General features: G+C 55.4%; 1 protein-coding gene and 1 non-coding gene across 2 annotated transcripts in view; one reads left to right on the top strand and one right to left on the bottom strand.

Moving 5' to 3' along the window:
* Lhpp (phospholysine phosphohistidine inorganic pyrophosphate phosphatase) overlaps positions 1 to 18,441 on the bottom strand; it is a 96,740-nt gene that overhangs the window by 53,851 nt on the left and 24,448 nt on the right. The window contains exon 6 of the mRNA XM_027930300.2: positions 7,126 to 7,217. Within this exon, the coding sequence (XP_027786101.1) occupies positions 7,126 to 7,217 (92 nt within the window). The remainder of the gene's footprint in view (positions 1 to 7,125; positions 7,218 to 18,441) is intronic.
* On the top strand, positions 8,595 to 8,670 carry Trnag-ccc (transfer RNA glycine (anticodon CCC)). Its single transcript has one exon. It is a non-coding gene; the product is annotated as a tRNA-Gly (tRNA).

The following is an 18,441-nucleotide window of genomic DNA, read 5'->3' on the forward strand; positions in this document are numbered from 1 at the left end:
TCGGCCAAGCCTGAGTCCCATGCCCAGGCCTGCAGTCAGTGGTGGGCTGGGTGCAGGCAGGGGCCTCGACACTCAGAAGAGCGAGCAGAAGCAAGGTGCCTGCCCCCCGCCCCCCGTTGTGTGGCAGTCCCCAGGAGGACCACAACCACGGTGACACCTGGGTCCTTTCTCCATCCACTGCCAAGAATTCTGGCAACATGGCCCTGAGTGAGAATGCACGGGCTAAGAGAGAGGCCACACAGAGGGCATGAGCCCTGGACCTCAGCTGAGGACCCTGCTGTGGGCCAGAGGTCGGCTCTGTGCCCACAGACCACGGCCAGGCCAGGGCCACGGAGGTGAGGAGGACTGTGTCCCTGCCCAGGAGAGCCCCAGCGCCAGGCTAGAGGCCCACAGGGAGTCCCTCCCAGGCCCTGATGGAGGAGTAGCAACCTGAGGACACCTGGAGGCCCTGGAGTGGACACATGGACAAAGGAAGTGCACAGCACGTCCAAGTTCACCTAGCTAGCAAGTGGCAGAGCCGCTGGGTGCCACCTGAGACTCCCCTGGGGTCTCTGGCGTTGGACCTGGGTGCTCAGAGGGCAGGATCTGGGCACCAAGAGCCCTGGCGGCAGGAGGCAGCCCAGCCCAGGGTGTGAGGATGCTGGGTGGGGCCTTGTCCCTGGCTGACCCCAACCTGAAGATGACCCTGGGGCGGAGGAGCAGGCCAGGAACCACACCCTGCCCACCACTCAGAGGGGCCTGCACACGAGTAAAACCTCCTGTGGCGCCACTGCCCAAAGACAGCACTGCCCTGGGCTGTGACCGCAGGGACCGGCCGGCCCCGCCCCTCTTCTCCTTCCCTCCCTCATCTTTCCGGGAAGATCAGTAAAGCTCAGTGCACCTTCCCTGGGTGCCACAAGAAGGAACAGCGAGGAAGGCTTTGGCCAGCAGCCCAGCTCTGGGGCCCTCGGGGGCTTCCTGCAGAGGCCAAGTGGCCAAGGTCTGTGTTGAAGGCAGAGAACCTTCTGGGCCGGCAGGCAGCTGGGCCACAGTTCCCGCCTTGCTCCTCTGGCAGGCTGCAGCTGGCCAGGGCCACCTCCCCCACCAACCCCAGCAGCTGAGGGGAGGCTTCAGTTCAGCAGGATGTGACTCCTGGGGCTGCCCCGGGTCACCTCACCTTGCCAGGCAGGTCTGCCCCGGGTCAGGCCCAGCTTGTTGGAGGACCAGCACAGGCCCCACTGTGTGTGGCGTGTAGGGCACAAAGTAGGGAGGGCTGAGCGGAGCACAACCGTGAGCCCAGTACTGCCACTCCTGTTGAGTGACACCAGCTCTGGAGACGGAGGGCTCAGGCCTCCTCTCGGAGGGACAGCTGGGGTAAAGCTGCCTGTGGAGAGGGCTGCACCCTCTGAGCATGTGGACACCACTGCCCTGGACGGCAGGCGAGACGCCGCTCACTGCAGCTGGTAGAGAAGAGGGCAAGACGCATGTGGGCTGCAGTCCCTTGTGTCCTCTTGCTGTGTGACCTGGGGCAAGCTCAAGGACTTCTCTGAGCCCAGAAGTGCTCACCCACATCCCTGCAGCCACAGCCTCCGTCCCCCAGCAGGACCCTTGCTCTAAGGGACCACTAAGGAGCCGCGGATTCACACCACCGAGCAGAGTTTCTGCGGTTCCTTCCCACTGCCCTTCCCCACACTGGCAGCCAGACTGGAATCTGAGGAACGGGCAAGGTGAGCCCAGCCCAGCCGCCCCTCTCTCCACCTGCACAGGGGGCAGCCAGTCCTGTTTCCACCTCCGCCTGGCCACAGGCCCCAAGATGGTCTTCCAGCAGCCCAGGCTCAGGGAGGATCCACACAGGAGGGCAGGAAGCAGGCAGCCTGCTCAGCCCATGTGGCGCTGCTCGTCTGCAGGGACAGAGGGCCCAACCCCTGGGCTTGCTGACTGGGGCTGCCACCCACACCTGGACTCCACTAGGCAGCTGTTCACGGAGACACAGGTGACAGCTGAAGAACTGCACCAGGTTCACTCAGTCCCTTCAAACTCCACTTGGCACCAAAGAAAAATGTGTTTCATTCCAAAGAGACACCGCAGCCTCCTCTGACAGGAGGCACTTTGAAGCAGCTGCTGCAGGCGGTGACCCAGGCGAGGGGCTGTGCTTGGCAGAAGCTGTCTGCACGGGCCGCTGGCCAGCTCTGGAGCGCTCTCCTTCTTGCCCCACTCCAGGTCTGTCGTCACATGGCCTGTTGTTCCCATCAGCCAGCCCCCCGCCCCTGGAGGGGGCTGGGGTCCCAGGTTGGCTGGGACCCTGCTGCGTGGAAAGCCCTCAGGTACCCAGGGCCCAGCTGGGTTCCGGTGCAGCGGAGCCCAGTTCCTGAGCCCCAGCAAGAAGGGCCCTTGTAAGATTCTGGGAATACTGGCCAGGAAACTTCCCCTCTGCAGTCCAGAGGGCAAAGAACATTCTGGGCCAGTGGAACATCGTCTGACCTTGGGCGGTTGGTTAGGAAAGCGCTGGCGTGAGCCCTGTGCCGGTCTTTTGCCCAGCAGCTAATGGCTGGAAAAGGCAGTGAAGACATTGATTTGTGCTCAGGAAACAGGATGCTGGTTGTGGGTGGGGTGTGGGCAGGGGACTAGAGTGGCCAGAAGCCAGGTACCCCAGGTACTCCAAGAGAAGGGGGAAGGTAGGGATATAATGAGGTAGGGAGGGTCCATGACCTGTTGACACTGTCCCTCCCCTCTGGGGACAGAGAGGGCGCCTCTCAATGGGCAGGGTGTCCCTTCCTTGAATTTGCTAGAATGGAGGGCCCAGGACCCAGGAAAGAGAGGCAGAGGAGGCCGGCCTCTCTCCAGGAAGGCCAGAAACAATGCCCAGGGCTGGTGAGCAGCAGGCGAGGCCTGGCCCTTTACCCCCAGGGCCCTGCCTGGCCCTGCAGCCAGGCTGGGGCAAACGGTCTCTGTGGCTCTGCTGCAGATGTGACAAGAGCAGGGTGCTTCACACGGGAAAGCAGCGGTCAAAACCCGCCCAGCCCATCACTCCTCATCGGGTGGCCTTGGGCAGGTCTCAGTGGTGTCATCTCAAAGTCCCTGGCAGAGGGCAGCCAGCACCCAGGGTCTGTAGGAGGATTCGCGCCAGCAGGCCTGGGGGCCCCATGGTGTAAACACTGTGATCTGGGGCCCGGCCGGGGTGCCCTGGGTGCCAGACTTGTGAGGAACAGGGCAAGTGGGGAGACACCCAGGCCTTTAGCTGCCGACCGGGGAGGGCCACACCTTGGTGGCTGGGCTGGACTTCCAAACAGAGCAGGTCTGAAGAGAAGGCTCTGCTCTCTGCCCTGGCTCAGGGCAGTGCTGCTGGGTGGGAGAGGGGTGCGGGCCGCCCATGGGGAGCCTCTTCCGCTCTGCCCCGGCAAAGCTCCCGGGTCCTCCTGCCAGGCACTGTGGGCGGGCTCTGTGAAACCTGGGCCACCCCGTGACCGCCCCTGGCTCCGGGGCTTCCCTGTTCCTTGGGCCATGCCGGGACAAAGGCAGGAAGGACAGAGGGTGTGCACAGGTAGAAGGTGACAGGGAACCTGCTCTCAGCCACCGAGCAGGCCCAGGCCCAGACCGCCGACAAGCTGCCTCGGGAACTACTGTGTGCACAACCAGAGGGGCTGAAGGGACATCAGGCAGGGCCCAGCAGGTCAGCACCTCCCCTTGTGGTGCCAGTGACTCCAGCCCTGCCCTGCTCAGTCTCCCCGTCCTGTCCTGGCCCCACACCAGGCAGGAGTGTGAGGTCACTCACTGCGGGCTCTGCCACTGCGCATGATAAGGCCATCCCTCCCTCCGATCCCGCTTTCCCCAGTTGGCCACCAACAGAGGACAGGGCCAGAGAGGCCTTTCAATGCCTCTCTGTGGGCCCTTGGCTCTGGGGAGGCCTTCAGGGCCATGTGTGAGAGAGACCTGGCACAGGGGCAAGGACACACCTCAGTCACGGGCAGGACACAGCCCCTGCCACGGAGGGGTCACAGCTGGTGGAGACAGGGACCGTGCAGACCATGCACTGCCCACTAAGATGTGGCCAGAGGGGTGTGGGCCTGGGAGGACAAGCTGGATGCTGCCAAGGAGGGGGGATGTGGCATTTCCACAGAGGGAAGGGGCTCTGGCCCAGGTCCCAGGGTCCCTGTCAGACTCCAGAGGCCATACATGGGCGCCAGCTGGTTATGACATCAAGCAGCTGGGCTCCAGAGTGGTCAACAGCAGAGGGGTGGCCTGTCCCTTCAACACACGAGAACTCTTATGCACACAGCCCGGACTCATCTCCTGCCCAGGGGTTTCCCTCGGTGACACATTGCAGCCACATTGCAGGGGCACCAAGCAAGGTGCCAAGGAGCCTGTGACTCCCAGCCACAACCTGGCCCCCAGCTTGTGGCCCGCTCAGGGCCATGGAGCACATTGCCCACCTGGCTGTCCAGCCTGGGCAGCACCAGGTCCCGCGGGTCTGTCCATGCGCTAAGAGTGCCCCCTGGAGGGAGAAGAGGGCGGTGCAAGGACACGGACAAACCCCCTACCATGAGGCCACCAATGCAGAGTCAGGGGCAAGCTAACACTTTCTAATAGCCGTGTAACAAAAAGTACAGCGGCCAGGTGAGGTCGACTCAAACAGCACTTTTCAACCCGGGTCAACCCAGAAACCCAACAGGTGTGGTCCCGGTGCTGCCCCACCCCGTCCCTGAGGCCCTGCCGCAGTCCCCATCCAGGACATCCCAGTCTGGACCAGCAGCATTTCAAGCGCTCAGTCACCACTTACAGCCATGGTCACAGCATGGGGCAGCAGGGCTCCAGAGGGTCACCCATGGCTGAGGGATCTCCGTCCCTTGGTCCTGCTCCTGCGGCCTCCCTGGGGGTGACTCCATCCCCACTCTGCCTGAATTAAGGCTGCAGTACGTCCGCCCAGTAGGCTAACAAAGAAAGACTGACGTCCTTCCAAACACCCCCAAACAGGGGCCAAGCCTCACCCTCTCCACCCATAGCGGGAGCAGATGGGAATCACCCGGCCGAGCACCAGCGCCTGCTGAGCACTCCCTGCTGAGCACTCCCTGCTGAGCATTCCCAGGAGCAACGTCCATGGTGTTTAAATAAAGAAGATGGTCATGGAAGACGCAGCAGATCAGTGTACAAGAAAAAGCAGGTTGCAAAATAATGCCCCCACCTTCTTTTGTAAAAAGAAAATACCAAAATATTAGTAGCACGTTCGTCTGCACAGAGAAGGTGGTCAGGAAGGGTTTGGCAAAATGAAGAAGCAAGCTCCACCCGGCACCGCCACTCGCACTGTGTGTGTGTGTGTGTGTGTGTGTGTGGTGCTGGGATGGAACAAGGGCCTCACACATGCAGGGCGAGCACCTGACCACTAAGCCATGTCCCCAGCCCCACTTATGCTTCCTTTAAATGCCACGTACATAACTAGACTCTGCAAAGGGTCCACCCTTCGTGGTGCCGTGTCCGAGTGGCCTCCCACAGGGCCTCACAGAGGCCTGCCCAGTAAGCACACCCTCAAGTACAGGGGCACCTGGCCACCCAGAGAGAGCCCAGCTGAGGACACAGCAAGAAAGACAACACGTTTTCTCCAACAACCAGAAGACACCCTGAGCACAAAACCGCACAAGCCCCAGGCTCCGCCTTACGCTAGGCCACGCCACTGCTGTCAATCAGCAGCTGTCACAGGAGCACTGCTGGGGGCTCCTACAGCTGCCACAGGGCAGCACCGTGCAGCAGAGCCCCAGTGCCACCACCCACCGAGGGCACCGAGCAAGGCCTGTGCCTGGGAGCACGGCAAGGCCGGCTCTGCAATTCTCAGGGAGGGGGCACCACAAGGGCTGCTATGGTCTGAGTGTGTCCCCAAATCCAGCCTAGAAACGCAATCTCCTGCGCCAGTGTCAGGAGGCGGGCCGTGGGGTGTTTGGTCGTGAAGGTTAATGCTGTTATAGGATGGGTTCTCTCTCTCCTCTCTTGCACCGTGTGAGGACAACGTTCCTCCTCTGGAAGGGTGACCACAGGAGGAGCCATCTTGGAGCCAGGCTGGACTTCCAGCCTCCAGGGCTGTGAGAATTACTTCTCCCCTGTGCGGGTTCCGCAGCCCAGGTATTCTGCAGAGCGGCAGCAGACTCAGAGAAGGAAGGCCCAGGCCCAGTCTCTGCCGCTGGCAAGTAGGATCTCTGGCTCCCTGAGACCAACCCCCTGGCCCTGAGATCCCGGAGCAGAAAGAAGGTTCATGTTTCAGGCATGTTGAGGTTTCAAAGGAGACTTTCCCCAGGGAGGGTCCAGGCAGTGGCTGGGAGGTTCTGGATTTCCCGACCCCAGACCTCAGGTACACTGAGGCTCCCTCCCTCACCCCATGTTGGCCTATGGCCCCAAACCACAGGCCCCTCACCCAGGAGAGACCTCAGGGGGAAAGTCGGGCCTGGAATCCTTTCCGACCCAGCAGATCACCCAGGACAGAGGTAACTGACCACCCCTCCCCAAACCCAGGCGCCCTGGGTACCATTTTCACCAAGTCTCTCCAGCAAAAGGTAATCTTTCACAATCAAAGCCATGGAGAACAGACTCTCTCAATGACCAAGCAAGCCAGAGCCCCGTCACCACAGGGCAGCCCCATGTGCCCACAGGCAGCATGCCCACCTGGTGCCTGGAGACCTGCTTGGAACTGTTGGACTTTGGACCCAACAAACAGAACTCGAGCTCCTTCTTGAGAGGGCGGTTCCATCCCAGAGCCTCCCTGACAGCTGTCACTGATTCTAGGTTCTCTACATCTCACAGATGTAGGGGCCCGAGGGGCTGGGGGCCATCGACTATGACGTCTGCATCCGTGACGTCTCCAAGCACACAGCTGAGAGCAGCGCAGGCTCAGCCTGATTCCCTGGTGGGCCGCCCCTGGACGGGCAGGGCCTCCATCTGCTCATCTCGGCACGCTCACCTCTCACATGGTTTCCAAACCCAGACCCTGTATCAAAAGTCACTCTGCCTTACCACCACACAGCAAGCACAGAAAGACAGCCATTTCTGCTACAAAGGTCAGCCAGACCCGTCCTCAGAGGTCAGTTACAGACAGGCCTCTGCTTTAGAAAATAAGACCCGAGCAGAACACGGGCACCCGGAGTCTAGGAGAAGGGCGGCACTGACCTGAACTTCCCAGTCCGCACCTGCAGCGCTCTCATTCCACACCGCTGGGCACCGCCGACGTCACCCACGATGTCGTCTCCAATCATGATGGCCTGTCACAGCGGTGAAATATGCTCAGAAGTGATGTCAGGAGAATTTTATTCCCGTGCTCCTTCATCTTTTTCGACATAATAAATTGCTTGATTTGATGTTTAAAATCACCATCACACGAATTAAACAAGATAATATTGTCACAGTATTGATTAAAAGTCAAGCCACCTTGAATATATCTCCTGCTGCCCCCGTGGGCTGCACCTCTGAATGGTTTATATTTGTGAAATCTGAAATCAATCATCAGGCATCCGTGTGATGTGGCGCCCAGGACCAGTGGGGTGTGGCTGTGCTCGGCCTCTGGGTGAGCATGGGCTGCGGGCTGTGATTGACATGGCACCAAACCCTCTGAAATCTGGGGGTTTTACCAACCCTTGGTTCTGTGAAAACTAATTACAAACCGCTGGCTAATCTTTGCAGTCACAGTTTAAAAGGTTTTGCTTTCAATAATGAAGTGCTACCTATCAAGGACAAAGTGATACGCAGCAAAACACACAGAGGGTCACTGGAGGCCTGATACTTGCTGTTGTTGTTTTGCAGCACTGCGATGGAGCCCAGGCCCTTGCACGTGCTAAGCAAGCGCTCTACCACTGAGCCACATGCTCAGCCCCTGGAGACCATTTCCTTTCAGAAGCAGCCTCAGGACAGAATCCCCCACCTGAAACCAGCGCAGAACCAGGCACCCCATGAACCTGCGTCTTCCAGGACAAGAAGCAAGGACGACAGTGACTTCGGAAACCAGGGAGCGGATGGGGTCGGTCCGGCGATTGGCACGGCTTTCTGCCCTCAGCATTTCCAGACTGTGGGTGCAGGGAGGGTGCGGTGGACCCCAAAGCCACACTTGGCTGCAGCCCTAACCCCCAATGTGATTGTATTTGGGGACAGGGCCTCCAGAGAGGCAGTTACAGTTCCATGAGGTCCCAGGACTGGAGTCCTCATCGGAGACGCCACAGCTCTCTCCACACACAGACGAGAGGCCACGTGAGGACACAGCAGGAAGGCGGCCGCTGTGGTAGGGACAGGGTTTGAGGGTGCCTCCCTCAGGCTCACGTGCTGGGTGCTCAGTCCCCAGTGTGGTGGCTGAGGGGAGGGAACTGAGGGGAGAGTGGGGCCCCGTGGGAGATGTTTGGGTCATGGGGGCAACTGATGCTGGCCTCACGAGTGCGCCTGTTTGAGAGCGCCAGTTACCACAAAGCAAAGCCACCCTCGCGCCTGGACCCTTCTACAGGCAGCGTTTCCCTTCCCTTCTCCACTGTGCTGTGATCAGCTGGGCTGGTGGGGTGGGCACCAGAGGCTGAGCAGATGAGGCTGCCCAACACTGGACTTGGAGCTTTCAAAAATTGTAAGCTAAATAAACTTTTGAAACTAAAGTATCCAGGGCTGGGGATGTAGCTCAGTTGGTAGAGTGCTTGTTTCCCATGCACAAGGCCCTGGGTTCAATCCCCAGCACCAACAAATAAAGTAAGTAAGTATCCAGCATCAGATATTCTGCTTTTAGTTAAAACTAACAAAGAGCCCCCACAAAAAAGCCAGGAAGCGCACCCTCACCAGAAGCAGAATTTGCAGATGCCCTGATCTAAGACTTCCAGCCCTCAGGACTGTGGGGCAGTAGACTTCTGTTGTTTAGGCTCCAGTCTGGTTTTTTTGCTAGTCATTAGTCTGATCTGACTAAGGCAGAAGAAAACTCAGGGGGAGCCCAACAGACAGACATCCCCGCTCCCAGATTAAGGAGACAGAGCTTCTGTCTAAGATCCTGGGGAAACCGAGGCAGCACAAGTCCAGAGGACACTGTCAGATGGAAGGAGGCAGCACTGCAGACTGTGGAGGTGTACAGACGGTGTCCCGGGTGTTCAGTAGATAGTGACCAGCATATGCAGTGTGATAACTCCCTGAGGCCTGGGGAGAACCACACCAAGGGCAAACAGTGCCCGGACCTCACACAGGGTTGAACCTATTCTCACCAGCCAGGCTGGAAAATCTCATAATTCACAGGGCTCTGGGTAGTGTTCTCAGAAATGCCCTGCTTCAGTGGCGAGGAATAATTAGTCCTAGACTAAGCCCTGTTCTGCCACTGCCTCTAAAATCTTAAAAGCAAGATTTGGAAGGATCAAACTATTTCCAGGTAATTTAACTGCATCCCAGAACAAAAGCTCAAAAATATTTACGTTCATACAAAAATATGTGATACCCCAAAAGATAAAATTCACAAGGCCTGGCATCTAATAAAAAATTATCGAACATGCAATAAAAGAAAATATCACACACATAATGAGGAGGAAAACCCATTCATCAAAACTGACCCTGTGGGGCTCAGGGGTGGCTCAATGAGAGAGCTTGCCAACATGCACCCAGCCTTGGGTGGATCCCAGCACTGGGGGGCGGGGGGAAACTAACCCTGAAATGACACAGTGAGAATTAGCAGATAAGAGCATTAAATCAGATCTTATTTCCATGTCTTCCAAAAGTTAAACAGAGAAATAAAAAATAGAAAAAGATCCAAATCAAGCTGCTAGAGATGAAAGTCACAATGTCAGGGTTTAAAACACATTAGGTGAGCTGTCAGATTAGACACTGCAGAGAAAAAGATAAGTGTAATTGAAGATGAGATAGAAGACATAAAATTTTTGAAGAAATAATGGCAGAAAGATTTGTAAACTCAACAAAAATTCAAAGTCCACAGATCCAAGTTTCCAATGAGCATCAAGCACAAAAAACAAAGAAAACTTTATCAAAACTGTTAAAAAGGAGAAAAATCTTAAAACAGCCAAAGGAGAGAAAAAGACACGCCAATATATGAAGACACAAAGATGAGGCATCAGATTACGTTGGAAACGCTGCAAGTAAGAAGCATCATCTTCAACACATCCAGAATTCTATGCCCAGCAAAAATATCTTCCAAAAACAAAGGTGAAATGAAGATATTTCAGACAACTAATCCATCCTACAAGAAAATTAAAAGGAAGTCCTTTGGGCAAAAGAAAAATGATAGAAGATGGAAGTGCAGATCTACACAAAGGGACAGAGAGCACCAGCGATGGTAACTCACGGCACAGGTAGGCTGCTAATTCCTCCAAGTTTTCAGGACTCCACTCTGGTGACACCATTTGTCCTCACCTCCCAGTGGGCTATGTGGCCCTCCCAGGGTACTCTGTGTTGCCCCCTAGTGTTGCCAGCACCGTACTGCATCCTATGGACCCCACTTGCCTCCCTCCTCCAGGCAGGAGTGAGCCCAGTGAGGGCAGGGCAGGGGCTCTGGGTGACATCTGGCACTTACTTGGTGGCCAACAAATGCTTATTGAGTGGATCATGCCCTGAATCAAGGTATGGCTGCCAGTGTCTGGAGACACTGAGAGACACAACCGAGGCTTCTCACTGGTCACCAATGGAAAGAGGAGGATTAGAACAGTCCACGTCAATGTTGCCCAACTTCAGTCTTTCAGGGGGCTTTCTTCTATTAATACCTGTATTATTAATATCATGATTAAATGCATTCACACCTCTCTACATAAATACATGTAGTGATGAAGGAAAAAAGCAGTCTCTCTCACTCCCTCAAAAGGATCTGACTGAAAGCTTCAGGATACCTTCAGATCTGCCCGAGGTGCTCTGCCGGCACCTTCCACTTCAGCGTGTTGCAGCTCTGCTCTCAAGACAATCCCAGAGGACCCTGGACAGGGGCCAGGCAGAGGCACCCGATTCCAGTGACAGCTGATTACCCTGAGGCTGATGGGGACAGATGCTTTGAAACTCACAGTTGGGCCACAGGATTCCCCTCTGGATTCAGACGCTGGGTGCAGCTAATGATGAATAAACAAACAAGCCCAAACCAAAACGAAGCAAAATGATGACCACGAAGCAGTCACCAGCCACGGGTCTTGCCCACGGAGGGCCCATCCCCTGGGCTCAGCCTCGAGGACAGGGGTCCAGATGGAATCTGCTCCTGGGGGCGGGAGGACCATGGGAAAGGGGCAGGCACTATGCGACTAGCAGAATGGACAGAGGACAAGTCTGAGACGAGTTAGCGCAGCGAGGCTGGGGCCCTGCCCTGCTGTGTGCCAGCTCCAAGACCTGGGGCCAGGCTTCACTGCCATCTGTGGAAGATGGGTAACTGGTGGTGTTTGAAGTTAACTGGTGAGTAAGTTCAACATCTCCCATGGTGCCTGGACTCAGTATGTCACCCAACATGTCAAAAGTAAGTAGAAGGGGATGTTTTGCTGAGGAAACTGCTGATCTGATCATGCTGGAGAAAGTCCACAAGCTTCACATAGGAACCCTTCGCTCCAGGTACTGGGGGCCTTGGAGTGGAGCCCTGTGTGGGCCACGGTTGCTGGCCAGGCAGTGGGGACGGTGTGAGTCAGACAGACATGGTCCCTGCCCTTGTGGAGCTGAAGACAGACTTTAATCAAATAATCCCGTAAGCACAGGATCTGGCCTGTGATAAAGCACAGGAGGCTGGGAAGCCTGGCCCGGCAGGCACGGTGGAGAAGCTCCCGGAGAAGGTGAGGTGTTGAGTTTTGATCTGAAGAGAAAGAGGGGTCGGCCAGGTTGTGGGGTGCAGAGGGTGGGAGCATTCCCAAGGGGATAGCGCAGCTGCACTAACTGCCCACCCACCCACCGGTCACCAGGGCAGGCCTTGCAGTGACAGTGAATTCCAGAAGCACAGCTGATAAGCCTGGAGCCACTGTCCTTGGAAACAACTGGAGGAATCCTGTGGGCTGTGGAAAGGACAAAGAAGAGCTGGTCACATACACACACACACACACACACACACACACACACACCCCGGGCTGGGGTGAGGGCATTTAGCCAAAGGCGAAGCTTTTCCAAGAATCAGCCTGGGCTCTTCACCTAAGTGCAGTCAAGCAGAGGCCAGAGGGCCCCGTCAGAGAAGCCACAGGAGATGCTGGGACTGGGAGAAACGTGGGAGAGGACCCAGGACACAGCGCTGAGTCCTGCCGACCCCCAGTGGCCACGGCCCACTGACACGGAGGTATAGTTCATACTTGGTGCTTCCCACTGGTTTTCACTGGTCTTTCCTCCACCTCTGCCCACGTTTCCCAAAGTGTGTTCCACGTACTAGTGGACGACTGGATCTTGACAGAACAAGGCCACACATTCAATGCAATCCTACAATATTCACTTTTAGATTAATTTATCATGGTAACCTGGAGATTCTGTTCTTCCATTTATTGTAATGGTAAAAAGTTCCTTTTAAAATACAATTGTTTAAAGAATGAGTCAGTTTAAAGAAACACTGGATTAATATTAGTGCCAGGGACAAGTACCTGATAAGGTAAAACCTGGGAGCTCTTCTCGAGGAGGACTGGGCAGGGGAGAATGGCCAAGCGCAAATGAGTGGAATTTTTTGTTTATCAAACTTCCCCAGAACTAGTTGGAAATCATCAACTCACCAAGGAGAACCAGCCAATGGCACTTCTTCCCTGAGGGGGACAGCACAGAGGAGCCCACCACCCACAGGGGATGACTCCAGAGCTGGCCCGGAAGCTGGCCAGCGAGGCCGCCACGTCAGACTCTGCTTCACGTTTCCGGGTGGGTCGGAAGCCATCAGCTGGGCCTGTGAACACCCACAGGGCTCCAACTGCGGCCCAGGGACCACGATCCTGGTGGCTCCTTAAAAATGGGATGGATCTTCCCAATACTACCCGTCATGCCTGGCGTTTTCCACACCTCTGGAAAATCAGGTTTTGTGTGTGGCAGGGGCACACCCACACACACACACGCACACCCATAACTGGCAGCAGAAACTCTTCCCTCTCAGAAGGGGCACTCTCAGGGTTTCCTGGGCTGGACATGTGCTGGTGCAGCCCGTGGAGACAGAACCAGAAAAACCTGGCCCTTGGAGGAAGAGCTGTCACTCAGGGAGCAGCCTTTGTGGTGTGGCCTGACACACGGACGCTCACAGGCAGCAGAGCCCCGGGAGGCAGCCTGTGGGGGTGCGGGGAGCGGGAAACCAGGGGTGCGTGGCTGCCCGGAGCAGCGATGCCTGTCTGGGCCAGCTTGTGGGCTCTGAAAACCAAAATGCGTTCGGGACCCTGGGGACTTCAGAGATTTACTATCGGTGAAGGGCGATAATCACGCCAGGAGGAGCAATTATTCCCAAATCATTTAGGACTTAAAAAATCATTGGCAAGAAGATGGAGGTCAAGAGGTGCACTGTCGAGGGAAATAAAACCCTCTACCTGTCAGGCCTGGATCTCACTTCCTGTCCGATGAGCTGGCAGCGCCGAGACGGAGACACAACTGAGAGGCCAGACTCAGATCCTGGAACCCAGAGAGCTGCAGGAAGTGCCCCAGGCCTCGCGGAGGTGGGCTCCTTCCTCCTCCTCCAGCGTCACCTGCCTGCAGGCACTCCTTGGCCACCACAGATGCCAGGAAAAGAACAGGTGGCAGCATTGTGGAGGACGGACTTCCAGGGCAGAGAGGGTCCCCAGAAAGCCTTCGTTCCATGACATTTTTAGCTACGTCAGGACTCTGCTGGATTATTCCCTGTCACAGGGCAGGGAACAGCAGGCCTGGGTGGGGACAAAGCCGTGGCCCAGTCCCTGCACTGCAGCACTGAGGAGCACACACCCCACGTGGAGAGGCCCAGGTGACATCTTCACCTTCAGCCACCAGTACCCCTCAGCAAGCTGGGGTGGCACATCCCTAAGCCGTGTCCACCAGGGTCTGGCACATTCATAAGGAGCAAAGCTGAAGGGCCAGGGCTGGGAGTGTGGCTCAGTGGCAGAGCACCGGCTGGCCTGTGGAGCTGGGTCACATCTCCAGCACAGCCAAAAAGAAAGAGGAGGAGGAGGAAAGGAAGGACGGACAGGTAGACAAATCAGGAAACTCAAGGATCACTGCTTTTCAAAAAGAAACAATGGTGTTGGTAAGGACACAGGCAAGTCTGGCACACGTGTCCTGGAGGGTGAACCGACACACCCTCCTGAAGAGAAGCCACGTGGGGACCATGGCTCCACACCACAGCCCCAGAGCCCGGGAAAGCATCAGAAGTGTGCACATGGAGGCAGACACAAAGCTGTCCCTCAGGGTTAAGTGCACGTGGGCAGGAAGCAGCCCCATGTCCCTCCACGGGCAGGTGACAGGGCTGGTGTCGAGGTGCTTCCTCCCCGGGCTCAGGCTCCTGGCCTGTGACATGGACCCCCAGGCCGGCTGCCACACACAGGCTCCTCCCCACCACCCGCCTGGTCTGAACGGCCCGACTTCCGTTAAGTTGCACAACTTACAACCAACAGGACTGAGGCTTGTGGAGAACAAACTGCCCACACTGACCTGTCCTGCGGGCGTTAGTATGAAGCTCTACAGATACCACAGCCACAGAAGCGAGAGCCATGAGAACCAGGCATTTCTAGAATCAACCATTCCATGTTTTCCTTTGCCCGATTCCTGATCCTAAAAGGAGCCTCACTCCCTCTAAGGGGTTTGAACCGCCCGTCTATTAGGACCCCAGCCCTTCACTTGGGGCTGCTGGGGAAAGGCTGCTGGGGAAGCTGGGTCTGGGAGCTCCGTCCATTCCGCGCAGGCGAGAGCCCCTCCGCAGCCAGCAGCAAGCCAGCCGGGGAGAGGCGCTGCCAAGGGAACGGCGGTGATGACTTTATAGATTAGACAGCTTGAAGAATTCAGGGTCTGCCGCGGCCTGGCACTGGGCAGCCAGCAGCTCCTCGTAGCCATTTTTCATTAAAAATAAGGAAGAGGAACGGAGAATCATTACCTCCGCGGAAGCTATCTGAAATGGCCTTATTTTGAAATGCTGCTTTAAAATGTGGACACATCCTGACACTCAAGTACCCTCAGCCAGAACGTCAGCAGAGCAGCGGGCTCCACCTTAAGAATGTGCAAGCTCACTCTCCGTGGAGGGGGACAGCAACGTCACCTGAGGGCGGAAGAGGGACTTAGAACGTGGGAGGTAGATAGGTACAGCTTTGCCACATGTGCCTGGAGTCACCAGAGAAAACAACTCCCCAGCTGCCCAGGGCCGCAGATGCTCCAGAAGGACCGGCCAGCGGAAGGCAGAAGCCGCCCTGACCTGGCAGGAATCCGGAGGCCTCACCCCCTCCCACACCCCCGGCCCCAGCCTCCAGACCCCAGAGCGCCTGAGCTCTTCCCCAGGGTGTGCAGGGGGACCGGTGGGAGGGCAGCTTCTCATCCCTGGCAGAAAAAACTTAACAAATGCCTTAAAGAAGAAAAGGAGGGGGTCATCCAAGATGGAGCTTTGCAAATACACCCCACAGCACCGTCCGCACATTCGGCTGCTGCTGTTCGCATTTCTAAGCACTGACAGGTTTCACTGCTGTGGCTGCTGTTTGGGCAATGCTGGGTTCGCAGGGAGGGCCAGATTTGGTGGTAAGACTTGAACCCAGGGCCCTGGGCATGCTAGCATGCCCTCCACCCTGAGCCACACTCCCAGCCCCTAAATGCTGCTTTTAAACTCAGATTGTCACAATGGCTGCTCTTCCACTGTATAAGAAAGTACCTTAAGAATTTATTCTCTCTTAAATTCACCTGATGAGTGAGATGAACATATACATGGTTGCTTATATTTTTAAAAAAGATAAGCCATGTAAAGACGGCTCCCCGTGAGAGACAAGTAGGAACAGAACAGAATCAGGAGCTCAGGAGTCTGACCGCCTTGAACGTGGCTGGTTCTGTGGATTTGATTTTGGAACTACATAAATATTTTACATAACTACGAAACAAATTCAAATGCTGCAAAATCAATTCCTTAAAAATCAAAAATAAACTGAATTCAAAAAAGGATCCACCTGGGGGACCTCTCTCCAGAACAGATGTTCCCTGCAGCCTTAATACGCTATTTTGCTCATCGATCTCCAGAGGGAATGTGCTGTAAAGAGAAAGAACTGTCAAGAAGAGACTGTCACCAACACCAGCCGCCATCTCATCACATTCAGAGATCAGCGGCCACCTCACCAGGGACATCGCAGGGACGCGTGGAGCTACCGTATACCCTGCCAGCAGCATGGAGTAAGCACTGGGGGCATCCGGCTTTCCTTCTGCGGCATGCTCTGGGACTCAGGGACGTGTGTGAACCACAGGCCTAAGCAGATGATCAGGTCGCTGTTCTGGAGAGCGAGGATTCCTGACCTGGCCGAGGGAAAAGCAGATGGGAGGGGAGAGGAAGCACAGACCACGGCTCGGACCTGCACCGGAAGTCTTAGTACGAAATTTCAGGGTGCATTTTGTGTTTAATAATGTAAATTTTTGAGAGCTTCACTTGAAATGATGCTCAACCCAGAAGCAACGGGAGCTACTGTCATCCTCGCCACGGTTTCTAGATACGCTTCCCACTAACGGTGAGCAGGGCTCCTTGGGAGGACGGTGATCCAGGCCTCAGGCAGGAAAGGCACAAGGCAAGTCTGGGACACTCTGCCATGACTGGGAGGGAAGAGCCTCTCAGGCACCATTGGAGTCAGATCAGAAGGACCTGGGTGGCAACCTAAGGAGGTTCCCCCTGGTCACAGATGAAATAACTGGCACATCAATAGCGAGACAACTAGGCCATCAATAGGGTGACACCAGGCAGCTGGATAGGATGACATCTGGAACAGACTGACACACATCAAATGCATTTAGACCATTTGTCTGTAACGATATGCATATTTTAAAATCTCACCTGTCACCTTGGGAGGATGCTAGAGAACTCATTATTTTTAAAACAAATAAATAAAGGAATCTGGCATTTCCAACAGGAACCTCAAGCTAACCAGCAGTAGATGAGAATTCTCCTGCAGAGAAGGATCCCAGAGAAGAACCGAAGAAAGGCCACCAGGATGCAAAACCTTCTAGTGACCCTTAATGACCAGGTGGAGCTGGCCCTGGTCATTCACAGCTGCTGACACCAGGTAAGCACAGGGCTGGACGTCCAGAGCCTCCAGCTAGAGAGGAGTGTTGCACTAGGTCTGAGCCCGACCCGGGCAAGGTGCTGAACCCACCCAACACAGCGGTGCAGGAGCAGGGGGCAGGAGCACCACCCGATCCAGGCCAGACCCTGGGAAACCACAGGGCGGACAGCCCAGGTTTCCTTCAAAAAGTTGAAAGAAAAATAAGAATGGGGGAGGAAGAGGAAGGATAGATGAAGACATTTAAAAACAGCATCAACCATCGCAATGGAAGGACTTTGCATCCTGATTCAAATAAATCGTGAAGAACATAAAACATTTAAAGACAAACAGAGGAATATGATCTTTGATGATATTAAGGAATTGTTGTTAATTGTTTTTAGATAGGATAATGGAATTGTCTATGCTTTTAAAAAGAATCCCTAGCTTCAGCGGTAATGCTTCGATTTCTAGGTTTTGATTCAAAATAACTTAAGAGGAGAGGATTGGTGGGCGAATAGATTAAACAAGCGGCTAGTAAACTTGGAAGAGTCCCAACAGACAAGCATGGGACAATCTGAACAATAAAGTAAATAACAGCAGCAACAAAGCATAACTCATGCAATAAAACATTGTGGGGTCCACGTTGGGTCCCTGGGTCCATGTTGGTATAAACAAAAGGAAGAAAAGGGGAAGCTATCGCTTGTGGTGAATTCCAGTTCATAAAAAGCGCCATTTGGGAAACACCACAGTAATGACTGTTTCAGGTAAGAATTACCCATGGGTCAGGCGCAGTGGCACACGCCTCTTAACTATTTAGGAGGCTGATGCAGGAGGATCGCAAGTGTGAGGCCAGCCTGGGCAACTTAGGGAGAGCCTGTCTCAAAGACCAAAGGCTGGGGATGTGGCTCAGTGGTACAGTGCCTGCCTAGAACGTGCAAGGCCCTGTGTTCAATCCCCGATGCCCTCCCTCATAGACATAAGCAGTGCATGGTACAGCAGGGAGGGAAAGCGTGATTAGGAAGAGGAACCAAGCACTTTCCCACAGAACGCTCATTAAAAGGAACAAACATAACTTCACAGCACAGAGCCTTGCAGACACCTCTGTGACCACCGAGCAGAGTTATCAGCGCCATAACAGGTTCTGTGCGGTTCTGGCCCAAGATGTGTAACTAAAATGAAAATGTGAGGAAACAACAGGAGAACCAAATGCAGGGGACTCTACAGAATGGCTAGCCGGCATGCTTCAAAAACCCCAAGTCACGAAAGACAAAGGACAACCAGGGATTGTCCTCGAATAAATGACACCAGGGCACAGGACTGCTAAGTGCAACATGTCCCCAACAACAACAACAAAAAAAAACAGTGG

The sequence above is a fragment of the Marmota flaviventris genome, chromosome 4, assembly GCF_047511675.1.
Source record: "Marmota flaviventris isolate mMarFla1 chromosome 4, mMarFla1.hap1, whole genome shotgun sequence".
NCBI lineage: Eukaryota > Metazoa > Chordata > Mammalia > Rodentia > Sciuridae > Marmota > Marmota flaviventris.